Source organism: Somniosus microcephalus, chromosome 10 (assembly GCF_052327205.1).
Source record: "Somniosus microcephalus isolate GS21.2 chromosome 10, FLI_Smic_1.0, whole genome shotgun sequence".
Lineage (NCBI taxonomy): Eukaryota > Metazoa > Chordata > Chondrichthyes > Squaliformes > Somniosidae > Somniosus > Somniosus microcephalus.
Genome location: NC_140996.1, coordinates 205,190,508 through 205,208,590, shown reverse-complemented (window position 1 = coordinate 205,208,590; position 18,083 = coordinate 205,190,508). Strand labels below are relative to the sequence as shown.

General features: G+C 46.2%; 1 protein-coding gene across 10 annotated transcripts in view; it reads right to left on the bottom strand.

Moving 5' to 3' along the window:
* Window positions 1-18,083, bottom strand: part of LOC147112032 (CRACD-like protein) — a 290,622-nt gene that overhangs the window by 77,977 nt on the left and 194,562 nt on the right. For 8 of the 10 annotated variants that reach the window (XM_085999501.1, XM_085999499.1, XM_085999500.1 and 5 more), the window contains 3 exons: window positions 15,970-16,131; window positions 6,137-6,205; window positions 1,197-1,448 (listed from right to left, as the gene is read on the bottom strand). In XM_085999501.1, coding sequence (XP_085855627.1) covers window positions 1,197-1,448; window positions 6,137-6,205; window positions 15,970-16,131 — 483 coding nt within the window. The remainder of the gene's footprint in view (window positions 1-1,196; window positions 1,449-6,136; window positions 6,206-15,969; window positions 16,132-18,083) is intronic. The other 2 variants (XM_085999508.1, XM_085999509.1) reach the window with 1 other exon arrangement.

Genomic DNA, 18,083 nt, shown 5'->3' with positions numbered 1-18,083 from the left:
GAACTGCTCATTTCTATCTTACAGTTTAAAACGGGTGTAACTTCTCCCAAGTGCACTAGTGGTGTAAAGCCAGGAAGCTTCTATCCACAATGTCACTGGCTAACAGGCAGCCAATGAGGCCAGTGGCGATTGGACAGGTAGAATGTGATATGGCTCCAGGATCGTGAGGAAACCCAAGAGAAGTCACTTAAAAACGTCCCCTCCTCTCCGGAACAATTGCCAACTCCATTCCAGCACCGCTAAAATCCTGGAAATGGTGAGGGAATTCAGTCCTCGTGTAAAAAGCAGATAGGACTCTGGGTTTTCTACTTAGGGGCATTGAATTTGTACAGGAAATTAGTTAGGCCACATTTGGAATATCAACTGGCGTTCTGGGTGTCCTATTATAGGAAGGGTATTACATGGAAAAGGTACCGTGAAGATTCACTGGGATGATAGGTTATAGGGCTTGAAAAACTGGAGCTTTGCACTAGAAACATAGAAGATAGGAGCAGGAGTAGGCCAATCAGCCTGGAGAAGGTTGTGCAGTTTCTGAAAGTGCATAAACCATACCATGTAAGGGCAGATAGAATTGCTTCCCTAAAGGACATTAGCGAACAAGATAGGTTATTACAGTAATTTCATGGTCACTTTTTATTCCAGATTTTTTTTAATTAACTGAAGTTAAATGCCACAGCTGCTGTGGTAGGACTTGAACTCATATCTCCAGATCATTAGTCCAGACCTCTAGGATTACTAGTCCAGTAACATAACCACTATGCTACCTTTCCTGTGATACTAAGCTTGATTTTTCTCAAGAGCCTGAAGATTGTAGAAGGAAGGAAAGATTGAGGTCGTCGAGCAGTTTCACAGTTTTGAGGTTCTGGAAAAGAATGAGATACAGTAGGAGACTGCTGGATACAATTGGCCTCCATGGCCCTGGGTTAAGGAAGTGAAAAGCCAGCTTTCTAAATCACTATGAAGTGGTTCCAGCTGGAAGCTGGATGAGAGACAGATTGGGCTTGGCTGGGGTACCCCCCGCGCGCAGCAAATACCCCGACGGCACTCACTCCCAATTGACACTCTTGAGCAAGTTATCGGAAGCCTGTGTGCAACCCTGCAACCGAACCCCAGAAAGAGTCACCGTCTTCAGGAGAGAAGAGAAAAAAGGTCGGGGGGGGAAAGTCTATTTCCTGTATAAAATGCACAATACTTACTGAAGGTTTTCTTCCTTTAGTGGAAGAGCGTTGGTTCTGCGGTTTCACTGAGAGTTTGTGCCTCGCTGCTGAACTATCTAAGCAGATGGAGAACGTAGGTGGAGTGTTAAAATCAATAGGAGGTGAAATAGAGCTGTCAGAAGAAGAAATCTGAACCAGTGGTGAAGTGGGACTCCGAGATCTCGAGGTTGGCCTTGTCTGAATGATTGCAGAGAGGGGACTGTTGGGCCTGGAGGAAGATCCTGGAGAAATCTGTAAAATAGTAAGTCTACACATAAACTTTACGTTGAACATAAACTACTAAATGCATGATACCATAGGCACAATTTCACTGTAGCTATGAATGTTTCAACCAATGCAGCAGCCACTAGCATTTCTGAGCTATATTGGTGACAGAGTGCAGATTTTGATTTTAGCAAACCAGAAAAAAATATTTCAATTCTAACACGAGCACACAATCTAGCCCGGCACTCCAGTGCAGAACTGCAGGAGTGCTGTATTGTCTTTTAGAAAGAAAGAAAATAAAGAACTTGCATTTATATAGCACCTTTCATGGCCTCAGGATGTCCCAAGGTGCTTTACAGCCAAAGAAGTCCTGTTGAAGTGAAGTTACTGCTGTTGTGTAAGAAATGTAGTGTAGAAAATGTGATGAAATGTTAAACCAAGGCCCCAGCTACCCGTCCAGATGTTCAGGCAGATATTACAGATTCCATGCACAATTCAAAGAGCATGGAGTTCTCCAGGTCAATATTCCTCCCTCAGCCAATACTATCAAAACAGATTAACTGGCTAGTCCTTTAATTGTTGTTTATGGGATTTTGCTGTGTGCAAAATGCATACAATGGCTGCCTACAATAAAACACACTCATACTTAAATAAAATACTTTCACCTCTTTTATCATGTATATTTATTTTTCTTCCATATTTTTCCTACATTAACAACAGTGACTACACTCAAAAGTACCTCATTGGCTGTAAAGTGCTTTGGGACATCCGGTGGTCATGAAAGGCGCTATATAAATGCAAATCTATCTTTCATAAATGAAATTCTTTGTTATACTTTTAAAATATTTATATTATGTAAGATTCATTTTATTAAAATAAAGATGCAAATATACTGAAACTGAGTAATAAGTGCTAATTCTAAATTATTACTTAAATCACTTTGTTTAACCTAACCATGTAATTTATTTTACCAAACTATACCAATGACCTAACCTGAACTGAGAATTTTGATGGATTGATTGATTCAAGATAGTGACTGCAATTGACTGTAAAGGTAATGTAACAAAGTTAACAGGTTTATTACAGTAACGGCCGATTTTAACTTGGGTCACAAGTTAAATTATCCCTATTGTTGACGTATTAGGTTAAATTTAGAGAAGGTGCATTGGTGGAAAGGAGCTCGTTCGAAAAAAAGCACAGATTGGCATATCAGGCATGGAGGGTAGTACTCCCGATTCACGCCACTTCTGATCTTATGGTCATTAAAATACTCTTAGACAGCCACTTTTTTGTCATTGCAACAGTATAAATCTTGGGTCGGGTCCTCATCTGAGTTTTGTCACCGTGATAAGTGTAACCTGCTGCCAAACCTGGATTATATGGTGGTCCCTTGGACTGTCTGGTCACTACGAACTCATGCAAAGCTTATTTCAATAATTTAAGTGGTTTGGCCAGGCTGGAATCGATTTTATGTCTGCTAGCCTACGGCTGGTAACTACCGTATAAGCACAGCCGTAGACTGACCGTACACACTCGATTTATTCTGCTTCCGCCATCAACGTTTTCTCTCCTCTGATTGACCTGGATTTTAATCTGTTGTTTTGCCTCTCCCGGGAGATTGCTTGGCTTCCAGGGGCAGTGGAGAGTGTATATATTGTGCTGGACAAGGCATTCAGTTGTGTGGAATAACAACAGAAAATGCTGGAAAAACTCAGCAGGCCAGGCAACATCCGTGGAGAGAAACCAGAGTCGACGTTTCGGGTCGAAACCCTTTTTCAAGACTGGAAAGGAAATGAAATAGATCGAAGGCAGGGCTGCGATCGAACAAAAGAAGTGAAGAGACATTAAGAGGTATTCAAAACCAGACGAGATGGTAATAGGACAGTGGAGACAAAAGACGGCTCAGATTAGGTGTGAAGTGTACTGGCAGAGAGTCAGCTGCCATGTGGGAGAGAGAAAGGAAAGGGGGGGGGTGGGGAGGGAAAACCCAAAACAAAGGGGTGGAAAAAAAATATAAGTAAAAATGTAATAGGGGCCCGAGGTTATGATCTGAAATTGTTGAACTCGATATCGAGTCCGGAAGGCTGCAAAGTGCCTAATCGGAAGATGAGGTGCTGTTCCTCGAGTTTATGTTGAGCTTCCGTGGAACAATGCAAGAGGCCGAGGTCCGAGTGAGAATGGAGCGGTGAATTAAAATGACAGGCGACCAGAAGCTCGGGGTCACCCTTACGGACTGAACAGAGGTGTTCCGCAAAGCGGTCACCCAATCTGCGTTTGGGCTCCCCAATGTAGAGGAGACCGCATCGTGAGCAGTGAATACAGTATACTAGATTGCAAGAAGTACAAGTAAATTGCTGTTTCACCTGGAAGGGGTGTTTGGGGCCCTGGACAGTGGGAAGGGGGGGGGGGGGGGGGGGAGGTATAGGGGCAGGTGTTACATCTCCTGCGCTTGCACAGGAAGGTGCCAGTTGTGTGGGACTGGCTGCATGGGCCAGAGGCTCTTTCCCTGTCCGTCATTTTACATATGTCACTTAAGTTAGTAAATTGCAACCAAAGACATTCAGGTAACTACATATCATCCACTCAGAGATTCCTTGACTGCCTAGGTCAAATTGCCAGGCAGGGAGCACTACTAACTCACAGTTTACGAGCTGATTCACTTCCAAGTCCAGAGACTGAATATATCACTGGAGTTAGGGTGGGAGCTCCATGAATGAATACATAGAAAAGGTAAGAAAGTAAAATGATCTCATTGACAGAGAGTTGATGGCAAAATCAAGCATTGTTCAAACCTGTAATGTAATCTACTGAGGTAGAGAATAACTAAATGAATACATTCATAACATCTCATTATCTAGGTTATCACTGACTAACAAAGCTTTTTAAAAATCTTGTGAAAGGTTTTGTTTTGTGTCCCTGTCAGCAATTGTCATACACAGTTATGAATTCCTTCATCTAGTCTCTGGAAGCAATATAAATGTTAACTTACTATATATTTATGATGAAGGATAGAAAAGATAAGCAAGCAGGTGGTGGACAAAGTAAAGGGTACAGACAGTCAATATGGTTGGAGCTAAAAAAAAACACTTGTTACATTGGTAGGAGTGCATTACAGGCCGCCAAATAGTGGTAAGGAAATTAAAAGAAAGACGACTTGCATTTCTATAGCGCCTTTCACGACCACTGGACGTCCCAAAGTGCTTTACAGCCAATGAAATACTTTTTTGAAGTGTAGTCACTTTTTTGAAGTGTAGTCACTGTTGTAATGTAGGAAACCTGGCAGCCAATTTGCGCACAGCAAGCTCCCACAAACAGCAATGCGACAATGACCAGATAATCTGTTTCAGTGGAAATGGAAGTGGAAATGCAAATCTGTTTAAATGGAAGAGGAGTTCTGCAGTCAGATGAGAGAGATGAGCAGAAATAACAAAATTATTGTTCTGGAGGATGTTATTTATCGATTGGGAGACAGAGGAAGTAAAAGTAATTCATTAAAATGTGTAGAGCTACATCTGGTTCTGAGTCATGAAATAGAACAGCTAAATATGGGTGTGTGCCTTGAGAGTAGTAACATGATATGATTTAACATCCACCTAGAGGGAACGAGTCAGTACAAACATGAAAACATTAGATTGGATTTAAGTGAGATTTTAGCAGAGAGGACTATAGAGAACAAGTGTGATGTTGTTTTAAAAAAGAGATTGTAAAGAATACATTTATTCTATTACAAAAGAAGGAAACTACTTCATAGGGATCAATTTTAATTCCCGGTGGGAAACCACAGGAGTCAGTTAGTTTCCCGCACGCAGTAGCAGGAGACCACGGCGATGTTAACGGCTGAGCTTCTTTACCATGCCGCTGACCCACAGGGAAGGGGCTGCCACCCTTGTGAGAACTGTGTGGCCCAGGGCCGCCTGTTGACATCTAGGTAGGTGCGGGGAAGGGGGTTCCCGGAGGGTCTCACTGTAAGGAATGGATGGATCCAGGTCAGGGCTGGCCTAAACTTTCCCTGTGGGGCCCGGAGCAGCAGTCCTATATCTCAGGACTCTATTGTGTGTTGGAGGACTGTAGAATGGCCAATGTAGTACTCATTTTTTACATCGGAAGGCAGAGCTAAACATGTACTTACAGGCCACTTAGCTTAATATCAGTGGCAGGGAAAATGTTAGAATCTATAACTAAGGATGAAATGACCACATATCTAAATAAAGATAAAATAGTTAGAAGTAGCCAGCATGGATCTCAAAAGGCACAATTGTGGTTAAAAAACCTCGTATTGACCATCATTATTTTTTATATCCTTTAAGTGTCACAATGTACATTCAGGGAAATCTCTTAATACGTTATTCAGTTCCTACTCTCCAGCAATTTTCTTTTATTAACAAGCAAATTTTTTCTGTTACTGAAACTGTGATTTACCTTGTACCATAATCTAAATGAAATCTCACAACCATATCTCTCAACCAGCAACCTGCAATGCACTGAAAAGGTGGAATTTGGTTCAGTGTTTGGGATGGATGAGCGTTTTTCTGTAGTACCAGCAACTAAGCTGATTTTACCCGCTTGAGTCTTGTATGCTGCTTTCTGGAGCAACACTGCTTCACAACCGGGATCTTCTGATTAAAGTGGGACAGTTGAGAGGTATGCTCGCAACTGATTATTTCCTAAGTTGTCTTTTGAGGGACCTCCCAAAATTGGGAGTTGTGAATTGTTACCTGCTCTTCTTCTTCGCTGCCTGTCCCACCTAAAGTCAAAGAGCTATGGTTCTTGTAAGGGTCAGAGTACTGTGGGATGGAATTAGGAAAAGGTTCAGTCAAAGATGGCAAATGAAAATGGACAAAATGATACAGAATAAAACTAAGAATCTGCTAATATTAACAACTGGATATAACCTATAAAGAAAATGTAAAAGAAATTGGTTAGAAATTGAATTTTAAAAAAGTGAAAAAGTTGTATATAGTGAGGTTATCTTAAGTTACCAAGATAGGCTCAAAGGGCTGGGATCCTACACTTTAGAGAAGCGTAGACCTAGAGGTGGTTTGATCGAGGTGTACAAGATGATGAAGGGATTAGACTGTGTTTGTGTAGAGAGTTTGTTTGAACTAAATAGGTTAGGGCGAACTGGGGATCACAATATCTCGTTATGTAAGGTCAGAACTAGGTTAGATGTTAGGAGGTTCTTCTTTTCCGAGGTAAAAGTGGACCTGTGGAACAGATTGCCGGCTTGTGCGGTGAACACCGATTTGTTGAATTCCTTCAAGTGAGAGCTTCAAGCCAGTTTCTGGCTGGGGCGGAGATCACCTCGTACAAACGGTAGGTACTGTGTAACATTAATCAGGGCCAGAGTGCTCTTGCATAATCTAATATTTAAACCCTCTTTAGATTTAGTGTTTCTTAATTTTTATTCCAATTTTATAGCATACTTTGTAATGTAAAATCTGAATTGCACTGGAGTTGGCTATAAAAATTAGAACATAAAATATATGGAGTAACTCAAACTGTTCACTGTTTGTTCAAAAAGTGATTTGGTAAGTGGGAGAGGGTCAAGTGCACAGTGCCTTTGGAGAGGATGAAAATATAATACATGGAAAACTGCAATAGAACATTATTAACACCTAGAAAATGTGAAACAATTACCTTTTTGTTCTTGTTAAAGAACTTATTAAGAGTCAACATTAGTACAGGGTGATGTCAGACTAGTAAATCTGTATATGTGGGAGCATACCACATTGTGTTGATAATCTGGCCGTGCAGTTTTGTTTTCATGCAAATGTTCAGCAAACGTTTTCACTGGTTTCCAAATATGCAATGCAATGCTCTAAATCACATTGAAATGCATTACCAGGTTACTTTGTCAGTCTGTCATTTTAATAAAATTTAGAATTTGGAAAACCTGAAACATTTATCTTTATAACCATTGTTGTGACAGGCCTCAAAAGATTACAACGGGCAATTGGATTTAAAAGTGATGTAGAACTAGAAGTGAGGTAGGAACAAGATTCACTCTGTGCAATGCGTACAAAGCATGGGTTTATGATTTTATTGCTCCTAAGGGGAGAAATTCGGTTGGTTAGCGCCTCCAGTTAGCTCCTCCGGGGGGGGGGCGATAACGGGGTGCTAACGACTTACTGCCCAGGTGCGGCAATGTTACCGCCGCCCGCGAAATTCACCTGGTGGTTTGCGGCGGCGGTAACTCCTAGTGCCACGCTCTCCTGTGCCCGGAGATCGTGACGTCATCGGGCTGCGCAGCGCCCCAGACCCGAAATTTGGTTCCACCTCCTGCAGCATCGCCGGGCGATAACACCGACAGCTGCAGCAGGCGTTGTTCGAGAGGCCGGGCGCTTCGGGAACGCCAATTAAAGGCAAGTAGAAATGTGTTTCCTTCCTTTAGGGTGCATTTTGAAAATTTTGAAATGGCGTGATTGATCAGCCCTTGGGGCTGATCGTCGAGGACCCCGGCTGCCGTCGGCGATGAGGGAGATTGTTCAAATGCAAAGTCTGCAGCAATGGCCCTTCCTTTTAAGGGAGGGAAGGAGCCTCGGATCGCGGCAGCGTTGCATGGGACATTGTGCAGCGCTGCACCTTTGTCTAACACATGGAAACCCATCAGCATTTTGTGTCTCTAAAACAAACTGAGAAAAGGTAGAGGCCGTGATTTTGCCTACCGAGGTGGGACCAGTGCGGCCGGGGTCAGTGGCGGGATGTGACCCCACTGCTGGCTCCAGCCCGCTGTCCAAAGTGATCTTACAGTGATTGGGCGTGTTCAGCCCGCCCAGTGCGTTTCCCGGCCAATTGAAGGAAGCGGGTCTGATGACGTCACTTGACGACGTGTTATCAGCTGGTTTCCTTTAAGGGACCATGGCCACATTGATTTTGACAGTTGTCCTGTCTGTGTTCTGCAGCATTGAGGTGCTGCAAACACTGACAAGTACTGCACAGAGGTGAACGGCTGCACCCAGCCTCTCCCATGACTCCCTCCATATGCTTATGGAGGGAGTCACAGCACATAGGGAGGTTCGCTTGCCTCCCAATGGGCGGAAGAGACCTCCCCAGGAGACCAACACAGCCTGGTTGCACAATGCACAGGAGGGCACAAGCAGGGATGTCATTAGGAGGACCAGGCTGCAGTGGCGCAAACTTTTCAATGATCTCAGGAGATCAGGAAACGTTACTGCAAAGCCACACACAACCTCATCCTCCTGTGCCACTCATCACATCCCCATCACTCTGCCTTCCCTACCCTACTCCTGCACCTCCACCCTCTTTATCTACATTATCAATTCCCCATCTCACTAGCCACCCCTCACACTCACCCTCATCCTAGTCCAATCATCTCCTTCTTCTTAGGCAATCCCTTGGAACCAAGGATGACTTGCTTCCACATTAAAAATGAGTTCGCAGGTGACTGATGAGTCCAATGCGGGACCTACAGTCTCTGTCACAGGTGGGGCGGACGGTGGTTGAAGGGGCGGGTGGGTGGGGTGCTTGGGTTGACGTGCGCTCCTTGCGCTTGGCTTCCGCTTGCTCCCGGCGAAGAGACCCGAGGTGTTCGGCGCCTTCCCGGATGCTTCTCCTCCACTTTGTGCGGTCTTGGGCCAGGGATTCCCAGGTGTCGGTGGGGATGTTACACTTTTTCAAGAAGGCTTTGAGGGTGTCCTTGAAGCGTTTCCTCTGCCCACCTGGGGCTCTCTTGCCGTGCTGGAGCTCCGAGTAGAGCGCTTGTTTTGGGAGTCTCGTATTGGGCATGCGGACAATGTGACCCGTCCATCGGAGTTGATTGCGCTCCGATGGAGCTCCAATCATACCAACTAACAACACTTGTGTGTTTTAGCCAATGTTCATGTGAAGTTCTGTTAATGTGCTGTCAAACATTGAAATCTTTATTTCCCAACACTTTACATTCTTGGACAGATTTGTGTGCACCTTTGGAAGAGGCTTAGTGGGTTGCAGTGAATGGCGAGACATAACGGTACCCCCCGCAATGGTGATGAGTGTGAAAGGAATGGCTTGGGCATTGTAGGGATGCTTTTTGGTGTTGGTGTGGGGTGGTGCCAATCTGGCATATCACATGGCAGCCAGGTTAAACAGTGTCAAGTGAAATAAATCTGGCTATGGTGAGGCCATCCCTGGTGTCCGGGCAGCAATGTGGTCAGGCGCTGATGCCCTGGGGGAGAAATTCGGTATCGCCCCATTTGGGGTGCAATTATCGGCTGGGCGCAAAGTTTAGCGTCTGGTGCAAATTATTGCCTCTGACTGCAAACTTGGCTTTTATTGCCCCTGAAGGTGATTGGAGCACAAAATCAGGCGCTACACACCTGTCTTAAGGCCCAAAGGCCAAGGAGGAAGCCGCTAACTCGGAGCATGGGCGAAGCTCAGGTGATGTCAGCTAGCTATGGAACACAGACACACTGGCGCCGGCCAGTTCTTAAAGGGGAGGGTTGATCTTGCTCTGCAGCCACACCCTGCTCATTGCAGCCTTGAATCTCGGCCTGGACAGACCTCAACCTCAAAGCTGCTGCAAAGGACTATGGAGACGGCCAGGGAACGAGCTCAGCACTTCAGCGACCGGGTCTTGGTGGTGCTGGTTGGCGCAGTGGAGCGCCGAAGAGCAATACTGTACCCAGAGAGTGGCAGGAGGCCATTGCCCCGCAACTATAGAAGAATGTGGAGGGAGGTGGCTCAGCACGTCTCCTCCAGGAGCATGGTGCCCAGGACCCATATACAATGTCGGAAAAAGTTCAACAGCCTCACATGGATAGTCAGGGTGAGTGGCTGCTTTTCAATACCTCTCCATCCCTCCATCTCAACCTCACTCTATGGCCAGAGGATGTAAATACACCAAATGCCCAACACTCATCCAAGACCTATGGCCATCTCATAAAACACACACGCACGTTCCACACCTTGCATACATTAAGGGCTGTTCAACTATGGGAGGCACATCAGGCAAGCACATGGCTGCATATTTACTCAGACGCCGTCCCTTTTCTTGCAGGCCAAGCTATCTCACAAGTGGCGGCAGCAGCAATGGGGGAGGGCCGCCTCAGCTGCAAACCCTCAGCAATCTGGAGGCGCGCGCCCACAGGATTGTCGCAAGCCAGGTGATAGGTCCCGTCGCCGCTGGAGAGGCCGACCCCCTTCGGGACAGCAATGGTAAGGTCATCAGCTTTCTCTCCTCTCTCATTTCACTTCTCCCTCACAACACCAGCCTTTTACACTTTCAATCCAACTTACTAAATCGCTCCAGTCCTTGCTCCCTTACTGCCCCCCCTGTCCTGACGCTAAAGCCACTCTTGTACCTCCCTGCTTTCAGGTAGTGAACCACCAGCTGACCAGCCTGTCCCTCAAGCAGCCAGTGGGAGTGACGCCCCAGGCGAGGAGGATGAAGAAGCCGGAGCCTCAGCACCACCCTCTCCCGAGGAAGCCCAGTGCCCACACTGGGACCACGCCTTCCCTGGAGGGGAACAGGGGGGGGGGAAGGGAACAGGGGGGGGGGGGAAGGGTCTGATGAGGATGAAGCTCCAGGACCCAGCGGGCTGCAGCAACGCGATGGGGGGTAGGGAAGCTCGGGGGCCTTCGCCCCGGAGGGCGAGTAGGCCAGCGAGTCCTGCTGCACTGGACGCAGAGGAGGAGCGGCTCATTGCTGAAATGAACACCCAGGCGGTGGACATGCACACTCAGCTCATGGGTGCAATGGGAAGGGTGCCCGAAAGCATTTATGGACTGGCAAGGAGTGTGGAGCATGCTGCTGCAGCACAGGCTGACGCAACGCAACTGCTTAATGCTGCAATTCAGTCACTGGCTGCCGTGATCCAATCTCAGACTGGTCTCATGCAGTCTCGGGTTGAGGTAACGTAAGCAGTGACTGCGGCCATCGTCACTGGTTTGGACACATTGCCCATGGACTCTCATGGTGCCACAACAGGCCAGCAATCTGTGCTCGAGCAGATTGCTCCGGATGCTGAGATGCTGCCCCGTGGGAGTGCCAGTGTGTCGTTCAAGCAGGGAGGTGCTGTCCTCTCTCAGGATGACAGCATTCCTGCTCTCCTGCTCCCACCACGGTCACTTCCCCATTGCACTTGCCACCGCCGGCAACACAGCCGGCCCAGACTGCTGCCGCCCATGCAGAGTTGGTGCAGTCTGCAGCCGGGGCATCCAGGCCCAGAGCTGGTCGAGGCCGTCCTTCAAGGGCATCTGTAGTCCCAGGATCTGACATTCAGCAGCCTTCCACCAGCCTTGCTGCAGCCACTGGGGCCCCATTACGGAGGAGCAGTAGGGTGGGAAGGGGGGAAGTGCACAAGGGATGGAGATCACCCTTGAAGGGAAAACAGTAGGAGGCCTAAATAAATGGTGGAAATGTTTTTACTAAAGGCTGAGGTTTGTCTGATAACTTTTGTTTAGTGTTTTGGCCATTATCTCCAGCTTGTGAGAACCAGTTATGTTAATTAATGATTTGTTGTGTTTGCTTCTATTAGTTTGTCATGAATAAATGACACAGAGTTTGTAAAATAAAAAAGTTGTTGTATTCAAAATGTACATGTTTGGCCTTTGGAATCATTGCTGCCTTGGCCGGCTATAGGGGGTGCGGGTTGCTTTCCATCATGTTGTTCTCCATGCCAGAAGCTATCTTCTGATTAGGGGCTTAGAAGCGACTTGTTATCAGCCCTTGCAGTTTAGTATTGTGGACCTCCCTCCCGCCTTGGTGCTGCTGCTGATCATCCTCTTCCTCTGGTGGTGCACCAATGCCTGGTGGCATTGGCTGGGTCTTCAGGATTGCCAGGTTGTGAAGCATGCAGCAAACAACTATGAAGAGGGAGACTTGCTCAGGCGAGTACTGCTGGGCTCCTCCTGAGTGGTCCAGACAGCGGAACCGTTGCTTGAGCACGCAGACTGTCTGCTCAATTATGTTCCTGGTGGCAATATGGCTCTCATTGTACCGCAGTTCGGCAGGGGTGTTGGGGTTACGGAGCTGTCTCATCAGCCAGGTGCAGAGTAGATAACCCTCGTCTCCGAGGAGCCAACCACTTAGCTGATGCGGTGCCTGGAAAAGGTCTGGTGCACCAGTCTGGCGCAGGATGAAAGCATCGTGGCTGCTGCCAGGATAGCGGGCATTGACAGCGAGTATCAGCTGTCTGTGGTCACAGACCAACTGGGCATTTAAGGAGTGGAACCCCTTACGGTTTCAGAAAACCTCTGCATTCTCATGTGGTGCCCGCAATGCCACATGCGTGCAGTCAATGGCACCCTGCACCATGGGGAAGCCCGCTATCCTAGCAAAGCCACATGCGCATTCATGCTGTTTGGCCCGGGTCATGGGGAAAGAGATGTACTGGTGTCTCCTTTTATAGAGGGCATTTGTCACCTCCTGGATACAGCAATGGACCATGAACTGGGAGATATTGGCAATGACCCCAGTAGCTGCTTGAAAGGAGCCGGTGGCATAAAAATTCAGAGCCACTGTTACCTTCACTGCCACTGACAGAGACGTCCTGGTCCTCAGTTGAGGCTGCAGATCTGGTTGCGGCAAGTGGCAGAGTTCAGTGACCACCTCCTTGCTGAAGCGCAGCCTGCGCAAACACTGCTCCTCAGACAAATGAATGTAGGAGAATTGTTCCCAGAATAGCCTGGGAGGGTATGGTCTCCTGTGCAGAGGCCTGTTGGCCCTCCTCCCTCTGGCCACGATTGCCACTCTCTCCCTGCGTCTCTGATGCCTCCGAATCTGCAGGCGCAGGACGACGCCCCGAATCAGTGCAGCCCCCAAAGTCTATTGACAATCGAAGCAATGAAGGTCAAATCCAAAAGAACCTGCAAAGTGCTGCTCAGTAGCCAAAACTACTTCACACAGCGTTGACTCTCTCCAGAAGTCTCTCTCTCTCTGAATGAGTGGTGCAAAAATGTCTCCCACAAAAAATGAGGGAGAGGAAGAGGGCGCCTTTAAATAGCGCTCCCCCAGCCCCTTCCCAACTGCAAAACGTTCCACTCTCCCGGTCGTTGCTTGTGGCAGGCGGAAAGGAAGGGAGAGCCACTCAATATCTGGTCCGGGGCGACACTGAGGTGCCACCGGGGCATTGCATGCTTGACTGACGTTACGATCTACAGGCGTAGGAGATCGTGGCGGTAGAGTTTAGCGCCGCCACAAAAAGCCTGGTTAATTTTGCGGGTGGCGCAAACATCGCTATGCCCTAGTTGCTTTGCTAGCCCTCTTAGGGCGCAAAGCAACTGAATTTCCCCCCCCCCCCCCCCCCCTGTCCTGTGCAGCATCAGGTGATTGCGGAGAAGGTTGGTGGTGTTGTTGTTGGTGCTGCTGGTGTGCCTGGTGCTGCTGGTGTTGGGGCTGATTGTGGTAGGATTCTGAGGACCAAGGTGAGGTAGTTTCAAGGGCACCGATGCTGATGTAATAGGTGGCAGGTGAAGTTGAGATGACAGAAGTGATCTGTCAATGGTCAGAGAGGTTGTTCCAATGAGGTGGCACTGGATAGAGAGTTGGCTCCAAACACCTGCAAGCTGCATAAAGCTCAATCTGTCTCCCAAATGCAGTAAGCAACAGTTTCTGAGCTTGGAAAGTGAACAGCTGTGCGATGGGAGCTTTTATACCACTTTTGCAGCTGTCAAGTAATCAGATAATTCAATGCTGATTCCAACCTGCTGAACTGACGTGATCCCCAAGCAGCATATTACCCGTGGGGGAACTCACAAAATTGAAAGGTAAGCTTAAAATAGTATTTAAGTGCCTCTTAACAATTTCTTAATGATCTAAATTGCCTCCCCCGCCGCTTGGTGTCGGGTCTGTTCAGCGCTGACAGAACTGATATCTGGGAGACTAGCTGACCCGCCACTGCTCACGCCCATTGAACCCCCGAAAAAAATTCCCCCACCCCCCGAGTTTCTGCTTGTTTGATATGAAGTGCATACTCCATCTCTAAAGCAAAATATTCCACTTAGCTAAGTATACAGAGCGGAGGTGCTCGGGAGACAGGACGAAGAGTCAACAGAAAATGCTGGAATCGCTCAGCAGGTCAAGCAGCATCTGTGGAGAGAGAAACAGAGTTAACGTTTCGGGTCGAGGACCCTTCTTCAGAACGTTCTGACAAAGGGTCTCCGACCTGAAACGTTAACTCTGTTTCTCTCTTCACGATGCTGCCTGGCCTGCTGAGTATTTCCAGCATTTTCTGTTGTTATTTCAGATTTCCAGCATCCGCAGTATTTTGCTATTGAAGCAGGACTTTATTATGACTGTGCTTATGGCATTGCCCCAGCTTCATAATGGAAATTACCTAAGTGCCGACTGAAATATTATACTGTAGTGTGCACTCCGCCCAAAATGTTACCTTATTATATTGTAATGTAGGAAGCTGAGAGGTAAATTATTTGAATTTTGTTCACAGCTTCTCAAACCTTGTGTTACATTACTTATTCCTATCTTATGGTGTAAAGTACACCCGTGATTTTCCAATGTGCACAGCCAGGTTTCCTCATTGGTACCATGCATTTGTAAATTCCAGCCTCATGTGCATGTAACTTACTATATCAATATTACAAGCCAATAGCTAGAAAATGATTGTTTTTCTTTACATGAAAATGGAAAGCAACTGACAATGACATGTTTTAAGACAATTTTAGGGTAAAGGAATAAATGTGTTAATTGAAAATGAAATGTAACTAAATAAAAGGCAGGACTTAGAAACAAATGAGTTCCTCAGTGGATCAAGAGAATTGATGAGCTGGAGAACGCTGCAGCACGAAAATCTTTAGCAAATCATAACATGATGCACAGTAGCTCTTCCCCTTTATTTTTGCTCATCCAACATGTTAAGCATAGTCTCATGAAAAGAGAAAATGCCAGAAATACAGGCCAGCTGTCTGTATCTGACAAGAGAAAAGACGAGTTAATGATGTGAATCGAGACCTTCTGTTCTCACAAAAGGTTTTGATCCAAATCTGTCTTTTCTCTTTTTCAGGTGGACCTGTTGTGTATTTCCCTTTCCTGTTTTAAATTCGGAATTGTCAGTTGAGAGGTGTAAGAGTTCATGGGTCTTTACCCAGATTGTACCACTCTCAGGCAGTGTTAATTGTCCAATACCCATCTTTAGTGTGCTTTTAAAGACAAACACATTCATTTTCTCCCCTCACTTCCTCGCCTCTCCTGAAGGCACTGGGGTAACTTTGAGCGAGAGTGTAAAATGGGCGATATCGGATCAGCTGCCCGCTATGCATCTCTCTCAATTTTCGGAAATGAAAATCAGCAGAGATGTAGAATGGGCGGCTGATCTGAAATTGCCCATTTTACACTCAACTGAAGTCAAAATGACTCCTTACTGGAGTGCACTCCCACAGGTACACCACTCAATCTCTCCTGATTAAATGTTGGAATAAGAGGGATGATTCCATGATCTGGCCCTCCTAGTGGGGAGTGATGCATACAGCCCCTGATTTTCTGAGATGTGCTCCCTGAAAGCTCTGTTTCCCATTGGAAGTGCGAGATCACACAGTCACTGCTGGAGTTGGCCGCTTGTTGCGATGGCTGTAATTTGACTTTGAGAGCTATTACCTTGGGTAAATAGCTACGTACTAAGGCTTCATGTAGAGGAGAGCTTTCTGGAGGACTCCTGGGTAATCCATCATCTTCAGAACTAGCACCAGTATCTTCCATCCTCTTTGCTGGAATCGACATTGGAGGAGGTCCCAATTTAATATTTTGTTGCACTTTTAACTGTAATAAATGTAAAAATAAATTTATGTAGATATTTTAGGAATTCAATGTTGGCTGTCAGTGAGGACATTGGCAGGTCTATTGCTATTCACTTCACTACTCTTAGAAGCATCTTTTAATTGGTTACAGTCAGTCGTATGTAAAAGCTAGTCAATCATAAACCGGCCCTTAAGTAAAACTGCTGAAAGTGACTGGTCTCCACTAACAGCACTGTCATAGTTATATTCAGTGACAGTGGATCAAGAATAGGGTATAAGTGGAGGTAGATTGACTACAAAGAAAATACACAGCAGTCCATGGATGTTGAAAAGGCATTTAATGCCTTGGTTTAGAAGTTCCCACTGGCTATCTTATGCAGATTTGAGCAAGTAGGGAGATTTGATCAAGTTTGAACAATTATGCACATGACTGCAGAGCAGTCATGAAGATTAATGAGGGAGATCTTTGAACCTCCTCTCGATACGCTTGGTTTATTGTCTCTGGAATTCTGAATGAACCTGCACAAACCATTAAGGATGTAGTTTCATTTTGCAGCAGTATGCTGGGGTGGGCTGTGATCATTTTGTTTCGAAGCAGATCATACATGATACAGTCTCCAGTCTCCATCTGATTGTTCACATAAATCACTTCATTTGGACAGCAATCTAGATACAAATCAAAGTTGGCAGAAACTAAAACAATGAGCTTACTGCAGTAATTCTTTCCAGGTGTTCAACAGCCACCCCTACCGAACACCATTGCAGGAGCACCATCGCCACAAAGTCTCCAGCAGTTCAAAGAGAAGGCACAGAACCACTTTCTCAGGGCAACTGCAGATGGGCAATAAATGCAGCCTGGGCAGCAATGCCCACATCCCAAGAGCATGTTAAAATACATATTAGGGGGCTGGCTTTCAGTCTCGAGTTGAGAGTACAGCAGAGTGAGCTGGGGACGGGGCGAGCTGGGGACGGGGCGTCCCCCCACCACCTGTCCCACCTGAGTGAAAAGGTGAAAGTGGGCAGGTTGGAGTCGGTGTTCACATTTTTTCAACTTTCACTTCCTCCCACCCGCTCCTACCTCAGGAAATTACAGCCGAAGTGTTCAATTAGTTATTCATACTTGAACACTTAATAATTTGGCAGATTAAGGGGTTACTAAATTTAAAAAATAGAAATGAATAAACAAGAGGCAAGAGCGAAAACCCATCAGCTTTAAGTAAGTAATAAAAAATTAAGTAAAAACTAATATTAAGAGAAAAGAATAGGCTAAGTAAACTAAACTGACAATAAAGGTAACTAAAAGAAATAAAACTAAATCCATCTAATAATTATAATTTATTATTAAAAGTGAATCAGTTAGCTCTGGAAATAAATAAATAACTGTACAATAAATAGATATAGAATAGATAATGGCAGCACAGGCAGTGTGTCGGGACTGCAGAATGTGGGAATTTGTGGACAGTGAGACTGTCCCAGATAACCACATTTGTGGGAACTGACTATATCTCGAGTCACTCCGGCTCAGTGTTGCTGAGCTAGAGCATAAGTTAGAGAGGCTCCAACACATAAGGGAAGGGGAGGAATCTCGGGATAGTTTGTTCCTGAATACAATCCCGCCACAGTGTCAGCCAGTGGCTCAGTTGGTAGCACACTTCCCTCTGAGTCATGAAGGTTGTGGGTTCAAGTCCCACTTCAGCAACTTCAGCACATAAAGCTAGGCTGACACTGCAGTGCTGAGGGAGCGCTGCACTGTCAGAGGTGCCGTCTTTTGGATGAGACGTTAAAACCAAGCCCTGTCTGCTCTCTCAGGTGGGCGTAAAAGATCCCATGGCACTATTTCTATAGAAGAGCAGTAGAGTTATCCCCGGTGTTCTGGCCAATATTTATCCCTCAACCAACATAACAAAAACAGATTATCTGGTCATTGTTGTTTGTGGGAGCTTGCGGAGTGCAAATTGGCTGCTGTGTTTCCCA